Source organism: Lipotes vexillifer, unplaced genomic scaffold (genome assembly GCF_000442215.2).
Source record: "Lipotes vexillifer unplaced genomic scaffold, Lipotes_vexillifer_v1.1 scaffold751, whole genome shotgun sequence".
Taxonomy (NCBI): Eukaryota; Metazoa; Chordata; class Mammalia; order Artiodactyla; family Lipotidae; genus Lipotes; species Lipotes vexillifer.
Window position 1 is genome coordinate 285,489 of NW_006799727.1, and position 8,979 is coordinate 294,467.

The 8,979-nt window shown below is 57.8% G+C and overlaps 1 protein-coding gene across 1 annotated transcript in view; it reads left to right on the plus strand.

Annotated features, from left to right (window-relative positions):
- The window catches only part of CCDC88C (coiled-coil and HOOK domain protein 88C), a 129,191-nt gene that overhangs the window by 85,352 nt on the left and 34,860 nt on the right, over positions 1–8,979 (plus strand). Inside the window, 3 exon segments of the mRNA XM_007471882.1 lie at positions 3,885–4,022; positions 5,516–6,526; positions 8,788–8,915. Of these exon segments, the coding sequence (XP_007471944.1) occupies positions 3,885–4,022; positions 5,516–6,526; positions 8,788–8,915 (1,277 nt within the window).

Here is an 8,979-nt window from a genome sequence, read left to right on the forward strand (position 1 = left end):
TCTCCTTCAAGTTAGGGGGCCCCCCCCCCCCCACCGCATTTGCACTGGGGATTCAGTCTCAGGTGCAGAAGGGAGCCGGTGAGAGGCTAGGGATCGCCTCCAGGTCTTGGTCACTCCAGGTCAGAGGGCCTCAGAACACCTAGGCCACATTGCGATGGCGCAGTTGCATCGTGGGCTCCGAGCACACCAGCTGCCAGAGTCCAGCTGAGGAAGAGGACACGAGCCCCGTTGCTTGCTGACCGCCATGCAGGCCTGGTGCTTTCGGGTGTCCCACCTGCCCATGAGTCCTGCCAGTGTCATTCACTGCTGCACAGGCAGTGGGAGGGGCACGGGCTGCAGGGAGAGACCTGGTCTCCGCTGGTCCTGGCTGTGCTGGTCCCTTAGGTCTGTGTGAGGCTTGGGACAGCCCCTCCTTCTGTGAACTGGTCTCTGGAGCCCCCTCATGGCACCTCCCAGGCTTGATTACTCTCTATTCTTGTCCCTTTGAAGCATCGTGTGCCATGCAACATTTCGGCCGACAAGCATTTTGTCCTGCCTTCGTAGGACAATAGAAAACCCCACCCCATCTCATGCGATGTCTCTCAGTGTGGAACAGCATGGGGAAGGCAGCTAGACAGTTTAGGTTTTTTAGATTCACACGGCCCTAGCACAGGAAATGTCTTTATAAGTGGCATTTCAACCTCGGCCAAGATAAAAAAGAATCAGCCTTTAGAAAGATGAGAACCGTTGACTCTGTGGGTCCTCACGGGTCTGCTGCAGAAAGCCCGCAATGTAATAGCGCTGGCCCAGCTCCCAGCAGCCCTCTGAGATGACCGCTCATGCTTTTCCCCACCCTCGTGGTTCACTCTGGCCCCTCCTCTGCACAAACAGGATGGCAGTGGGTGCTGCCTGCCCGGCATTACTCCTCAGCCCCCTGTCTCTCAGGCCCCACCCTCCTGCTTCCTCTCGGGGTCAGTGCCCTGATGGGACACCAGCCCTCTCCTGCCACGGTCCTTAGGAGGCATGTCTTGGCCTAGAATCCCTGGCAGGAGGGAGGTGCCACAGTTCCCAGGCCCGTCCTGTGTCTGGTGCCGGGATCCCTGGGAGGCGGCCCTCTGCCCGCCAGAGCGCCTCTTCCCAACCTGCTCAGTCTGCCCGCGGCCTCACCAAACCTGTCCTGGCCCAGCAGCCGTGGTTTTGCTCTCTCCCCCCAGAGCCCAGCACTGACGGTGCCCCCTAACATTGGACGGGTGGACACCTCAGCCCCAGCTGGAGGGCTCACTGGACCCTAATCCATCTCAGCTCACCCCAGTTTCCCTCCTCCAGCCTCAGCCATCCCACCCTCCTCGGCATCCCACCGTGTGGCCTATCTGGGCCCCAGCTGACACTCCTCAGACAATCAGTGAACCCCCAGGTCCCGCTGGTGCCAGCCTGGCTCTTACGACACCCCAAGCATAGCCCAGGCTGCGAGCTTGCTTAGGTCTGAAATGTCTGTGGAAACCCTAGTTCCCTGAAGTTAATATCCTCCCCTCTAACCCGCAAAACTTCCATGGACCGTAGAGAAGCTGCCTCCTTCCTGCGACTGTGAATCTGCGTTGATGTCCTAAGAGTTTATTCCTTAAGCCAAGAAGTTAAGAATCCTGATTTTCAGGGGAAGGGGGCAGCCCTTTGGGGGCCTGTTACTAGAAGGAAGGAGCAGCCTGGGGCTGAGAGGCAGGCCCCCTGGCACCCACATGCCCTGGGACCTGGAGTGGCACCTGCAGCCCAAGCCAGGTGCTTTGGGAAGGAAGGACGGGAAACCTCTCAGGGCTGGAAGGCCTATAGCCAGCCCACATCTCAGCCCAGCGAGTTCACCCCAGGGGCACCGAGGTCCTTCAGGGATGGGCTCTGGTTCCATGGCAAAAAGAACCAGAAAAGGAGAGAGGTGGCGTGGGTGTGGGACCTGGGCAGATCACATCTTTAGACCAGAAGCAACAGCAACGAGAAATGCAGAGGTTGGAATAATGTTCTTTTCTCTGGGAGAGAAGGGGCAGCAGGGATAGGCTATTAACAGTAAGGTTGGGGGTAAGCCAGCAGGCCCCCCTGTGAGTGAGGACTGGGGGGTCGGCCATGGGGGGTGTGCCCCAGCTCTGCCCCGTCCTCACTGCGAGGCCTCGGGCCAGTCGCTGAGCCCCTCTGGGCCCAGTGTCCTCCTGAGTACTTGGTTGCCTTTATTCCCCAAGGCCGTTGTCTCAGGTGTAGGCTTTACCATCGCAGGTGATCCCTGGTGCCCTGCCGAGTCCCAGGCCTTGTGCCGGGAAGTGGGGCAAAGATAAGGAAGGATTAGAAATACGTTCTTGCTTTCTTGCTTTTGAGAACCACTCAACGTTTGCCGTGTTATAGCGTGTTTTCCTGTCGACCCCAGCTGGGTGGGGCTCCCCAGTCCTGGGGTCCCCGGGTTGGGGCAGGGGGTGTTGAGGTGCTGACGTGATATGACAGTAGGAGTATGAGCTCGGCCCAGCTCTCCCCGCTGGTAGGGGAGGAAGCTTGCCTGCTGCTTCCTCCTGTGAGGGTTTGAGAGCTCCCAGATCTGTGAGCCAGGAAGTCAGGGTGCCCCTCACCCAAGGACAAGTACGCAGAGTCTGCTTTAGAGCAGCGATCCTTCCGGGAGCTTTGGAAACCTCTCCGCGCAAGGCCCCGGCCCAGATGGGCTGAACTGCAGCAGGCTCAGACCTGCTGCTCACGGGCGTCATTGGGCATCTCGGGGTCGTGGCCCGAGGTCCAAGATCTTTCAAAGCTTCGACAGCCATCTGGTCTTTGCAATCTGTTTTTTCAGAACAGCCATCCCAAACCAGCACATCAGGATCATTTAGGACAATGTCAAAATGCAGACCGGCTAGTCAGGAGCTCTGTGGGTGGCCGGGCCCAGAGCTCTCATGGGGAGGGGCAGCGAACATTGCTGCACCCGCCGCCTGCTAGGCATGTGCCGAGCACGACACAGTGACAGAAGCTCTCAAGGATGCTCGCTGCTGGTCCTGCGTCAGTTACAGAAACTTGCTCGTGGTGACGTCATTAGTAGGGAGGGACTGGACTCTGAGCTCTGTCCCTGTGACACCAGAGTCATGCCTCTTTCCCAACTCCAGTCCCCCACGCTGAGGGGTTTGGCGTTGGCGGGAAGGGGAGCGGCGTTGGCGGGAAGGGAGGCCCTCGCAGTGCAGACACCAGCATGGGCATCGCCCAGGAGCCCAGTCTCAGGCCCTGCCCTGGACCTACTGAGTGGATCGGGATTCACCACCTGATCCAGGTGTTAGACACGATGGAGTAGCTAGTTGGTGTTTTAGGAAGGTCAGGCGGCGTGGCCCCAGCAGAAGGGCTCGGTGTCAGGGAGCTGATTGGATGGTTGTCCAGGCCAGAGGGAAGGTGGCCCAGCCCTAGCCAGGCAGTGGCGGTAGAGCAGCTTGGGTAGAGAGGGCAGGACTTGGGGACAGAGTTACTGGAGGGTGAAAGAGGAAGGAGGGACATAGCGGAAGACCACTCTGAGCAGCTGGGCGAATAGGAAGTGAAGTCCGTGGGACATCCAGTGGTGGTGGTCCCGGGCATGTGGTCTGACCCTTGGGAAAGCGGACAAGGCCTGAGATGGGAGCAGGGAGCCCGGAGGCACTTGGGCACATGGCAGTGCGGGTGAGGAGAGGTGGGCTGGGAGGAGGCTGACCGATGGTGCCCGTGAGCTGGAGATGCAAGTCGTGGGTTAGGAGCTGAGGCTAGAGGGGGCAGGGAGGTCCCTTCAGAGCAACGCCTGGACACTTTCCCTTGAGAGAAGTCCCGTTAAAGTGTTCTGTGGGGGCTGATGAGCTTTGGATTTATTTTAAAACGTTGTTCACTTCGTGAAGCCAACTGTCGCCCGGCTGGGTCTTTTGGGTCTGCAGGTCGAGAAGTTACAGACCCAGCTGGAGAGGGAGAAGCAAAGTAACCAGGATTTGGAGACCCTGAGTGAGGAGCTGATCAGAGAGAAAGAGCAGCTGCAGAGCGACATGGAAACCTTGAAGGCTGACAAAGCCCGGCAGGTAGGCACCCCCGGAACAGATCCCTCTCCTGAACCCCTGCCTGCAGGAGGGAGAGTCCAGGATTTAGCCATTTCCTGGGAATCCATCGGGGGAACGTGCATTACCAGGTACCTAGCCTAGCTGCAGCTCAAACCAGCAACTCTCAATCAGCTGTGGGGGGCACTGGCAGTGCCTGAAGACGATTTTGATTGTCATGACTTGGGGAGGAGAGAGGAGATGCTCTTGGCACGTGGTGGGTGGAGGCCAGGGATGCGGCTAAACGTCCTGCAACACACAGGACCAGCCCCGCATGACAAAGAATGATCCAGCTCCAAACGTCCACAGTGTCACGCTCAGCACCTGAGGTTTGTTTGCCTCACACCACAAGAAGTCCCGGATAGGGGGCAGTCCAGTGCTGGTGCAAAGGCTCTGTGATGCCGTGCAGGGGCCAGGCCCCTCCTCCCTCTGCCAGTCTTAGCAGTGGCTGCCACACACCCTGGAGGGCAAGGGGCAGAGGGAAACCCTCCCGGGACCTTCTGTCACATCTTATTGGCCACACCCAACACATGACCACCGCTACCTGCGAGGGAGCCTGGGGTATCCAGCATTTGAGTTTTTCAGCCTCTGATGTAGAGCAGAAATGGGGGGAATGGGATGGTGCCACGTTTCATGAAAAGACAGGCAGGGCTTCTGCTCAGGTGTGGCTTACGTAGAGGACAGAAGGACAGGCGACAGGCAAGGCAGTTTCAGACGTGTGCTCTTGAGGGAATAACGCAGAGAACCCTGCTGGATGAAGGCGCTGAGGAGTCCTGGTGCAAGGCTGTCCTGAGGAGCTGCTCACGCTGAGCCCTGGAGAAGGAGGGGGAGCCAGTGATGCTGAAGACCGCTGGTGGGGGCGGGGGTGGTCCAGGGCAGAGGGAGGATCCTGTGCAGGGGCTGCGGGAGGGGAGAGGCGTAAGGGGAGCCCACAGAGGTGGCGGCCAGGATAAACGTACCAAGGGAATCACTATCGTTGTTTTACGTGAGAGGGAGAGAGGTGGGGTTTATGTTTCTAAATCATCCTGGCCGCCATGAAGGCATTTTCATTTGAACTGTCTCCGTAGAGGTCTCCATGCTCTTCACCTTGTGTCCATATTAACCCCTGGGAAAGTTAGGACTTCTTTTTTTTTTTTCACTGAAGTATAGGTCAGTTCTGGCGTACAGCAAAGCAATTCAGGGGTGTGTGTGTGTGTGCGCGTGTGTGTGTGTGTGTGTGCGTGTGTGTGTGCGTGTGTGTGTGTGTGTGTGTGTACCCTCTTTTTTCAGATTCTTTTCCATTATAGATTACTACAAGTTATTGGATATAGTTCCTTGTGCTATACAGTAGGACCGTTAGGATGTTTTTTTGGGTACACGATGGGATGGTCTTTTAGGGCCTATGCTTTAGTCCCCCAGATTAAATCAGACTTTAGCCCCAGCTCACCGAAATACGTTTGTGCAGCAGCCGCTGTCGCTCCTGTCGTGTCTTCCCGCAGATCAGGGACCTTGAACAAGAAAAGGACCATCTCAACCAGACGGTGTGGACGCTGCGGGAGAGGTCGCAGGTCAGCAGCGAGGCCCGCGCAAAGGACATCGAGCAGGAGAGCAAAGCCCTGCAGGGGGCGGTGACGGAGGCCAGCGGCCGGCTGAGCAGGCTGGAGCTGGAGCAGGCGCAGGAGCAGGCGGGGCAGGCGCAGGAGCTGCGGCGGCTGGAGGAGGAGAAGGGGAGGCTGGCGCAGAGGGTGAGCTCCCTGCAGGCGGCGGGCGAGCGGGTGGGCGCCATGGAGCGCGAGAGCCGCGGGCTGGTGCTGGAGAACCGGCAGCTGCGCAAGTCCCTGGACGCCCTGCAGAACATGCAGGTGCAGCTGGCCAGCCTGGAGCTGGACAACAGGCAGCTGGACAAGGAGAACCTGGAGCTGCGCAGGACGGTGGAGGCCATGCGCTTCACGGGCGCCAAGGTGGCGGAGCTGGAGCGGGAGAAGCAGGAGCTGAGGACAAGCGTGGAGCTGCTCAAGGCGCTGGGCAAGAAGTCGGAGCGCCTGGAGCTCAGCTACCAGAGCCTGAGCGCCGAGAACCTGCGGCTGCAGCAGAGCCTGGACAGCGGCGGCCAGAAGGCGCAGGCCCTGGAGCGGGAGCTGGGGCAGCTGGAGGCCGAGAATCAGGCCCTGCAGCGCGACCTGGAGGCCCTCCGGCTCGCCAACAGGCAGCTGGAGCGGGCCGGCCAGGACCGGAAGGCGCTGGAGCAGGAGGTGGCCCAGTTGGAGAAAGACAAGAAGCTGCTGGAGAAGGAGGCCCGGCGTCTGTGGCAGCAGGTGGAGCTCAAGGATGCCGTCCTGGACGACAGCTCCGCCAAGCTGTCCGCTGCCGAGAGGGAGAGCCGCGCGCTGGACAAGGAGCTGGCCCGCTGCCGGGACGCGGCTGGCAAGCTGAAGGAGCTGGAGAAGGACAACAGGGACCTCACCAGGCAGGTCACCATGCACACGAGGACGCTGACCACCCTGAGGGAGGTGAGACGGGGCGGGCGGCCCCTTCGGTGGGGGTTGGGCAGGGTCACCTTGCTGCCCGGCAGGTGCTTCTGCAACAGAGGTGAGACAGGGAGAGGCCCCTGGCATTTGTCCCCTGCTTCTAAACAGAAAGATGCCCAAAAGCATAAAGAAGAAGTAGAAATCACCTGTTACGATCTTACGGCCCAGAGATAACCAGGGCTAATAGTCCAGCATATTTTATTTCTTTTTCCCTTGTGCGTTGGTGTATACACACACTTGATACCCTACCTTCTCCATCATAGCCCTGTTCTGTTTCTATTACTATACTTTGTCTCATTACATCAAATAGGTTTCAAGCCATGATTTCTAATGGCAGTGAGGTATTGATTTTTTGGGCTTACTGTGATTGCTTTCTGGACATTCAGATTGTTTCTGATTTTTCCCACGATTTTAAATAACCCTGGGACTTCCCTGGTGGCGCAGTGGTTAAGAATCCCCCTGCCGATGCAGGGGACACGGGTTCAAGCCCTGGTCCGGGAAGATCCCACATGCCGCGGAGCAGCTAAGCCCGTGTGCCACAACTACTGAGCCCGCGTGCCACAACTACTGAGCCCGCATGCCTAGAGCCCGTGCTCCACAGCAAGAGAAGCCACCGCAATGAGAAGCCCGCGCACCGCAAAGAAGAGTAGCCCCTGCTCACTGCGACTAGAGAAAGCCCGCATGCAGCAACGAAGACCCAACACAGCCAAAAATTAATTAATTAATTAATTTTAGAAAAACACTGGACGTCCTTGCACACACGCACCTTCACGAATGTATTTATTTTCTTAGGATATATGCCTAGAAGTGCAATTACAGGATGAAACGGTACGACTGTTTTACAGTTTCTTGGTAAATATGTGTCTTACTTTCTTCCCTGGTAGTTTTTGCGTGGCTCACCCGGGCTTTCCTGCAGCGCCATAGGGTGAGTCACTGCTCCAGTAAACGACTCCAGCGTCTGAGTGGCCCATCACAGAAGCCGAGTGTCCACACGTGTGGAAGTTCCGTGTGGCTGTTCACAGACACCTGGTGCCCTCCATAATGTGGCCCAACTGTCCCACAGTGGAGCCCTCTTCTGGCTCCTCTGCCTGCAGCAGGAAGATGAAGAGAAGGACCACACTTCATGGGGCAGAATATGGTCTCATAGCCGCACCTGAGGGCCAGGGAGGTTGGGAAATGTGTTCCAGCTGTGTGCCGAGGAAGAAAAAGAAATAGACTTGGTGACGACGGAGAGGTCTCCACATTAAAAAAAGATCACTGACTGTCAGTGCAGGCAGATCAGTACACTGTTGGGGAGAGATGCAAGACACCGACCTGACCCATAGCCCCTGCCTCCGTAAGCGTAGGTTAGGTTATGCTGCAGTAACGAATGACCCCAGAATCGCTGGGCTTGTCACATCCAAGGCTGGTTTCTCTTTCACGAGAGTCCCGGTGACTCTCTGGAGAGCCTGTCCTCTTTGCTGGGGCTCAGCATCCCAGGCGGCTTTGATCTCACAGCTCCACCATCTCAATGTGGGGTTCGGGCAGTTCCCGAGGCAGGGGAGAGGCAGCTGGAAGATCACACACTGGCCCTTCCACGCTGCAGCCAGGGAGCGACCCCGGAATGTTTGGCGAGCACCACCCTCCGTCACACTGCCGTTCCAGGCCTTGGGGTGTGTGTGGTAGGGGGGTCCGCGTGTGTGCACATAGCTGTGACACTGGGTAAAAAACAGTGTAACTACCTGGAGAGCTACAGAGGTGTGGACTAGAGTAAGTGAACCCCTAAACGAGGTCAACATCCACTTTTGAAGAGTAAATCAAAACCAGTGTTTAAAGTAAAATCTTTCTCCTCTTTATACTTCGTTCTGAGTTCTCTGCAGTGAGCTAACTAGTTATTGATCCATTACTCCGTGGAAAAGGCAATCACGTTCACAGAATTCAAACCCGCTCCTCAGAGGTCACCATAAGTGGTATTTCAGACACTTGTCTGGATGTGTTTGGAGCATGTTCGATCCTTCCTGGCCATGCTGCCATGTGGTCTGGTATCTTGAACTCTGGGGACTGGGAAGGTGTGCTCATCCATTCCCTTTGGAGGCATCCCTGAGGTTCACCGTCCCCATAGAACCTCCTGCTTGGCCCTCGAGACACCCAAGCTGGCCACGGCTCGAGAAGGTGGTCGCTCAGCCCTGAGACTGGCCTGTGCCAGGCCCTCCTGCCGTTTCCGCTGGGCTCTTTTCCCACGCTCGTCCTCACTGTCCCCACAGGACCTGGTGCAGGAGAAGCTGAAGAGCCAGCAGCTGAGCAGTGAGCTGGACAAACTGAGCCAGGAACTGGAGAAGCTTGGCCTCCACAAGGAGCTGCTGCTGCGGGATGACAGCAGCAACGGTGACACGTGAGGACCCCTCCCTGGGTGGCTGCAGGGTTTCTCCGCTCACGCCTGCGTCCCAGCGGCCCCC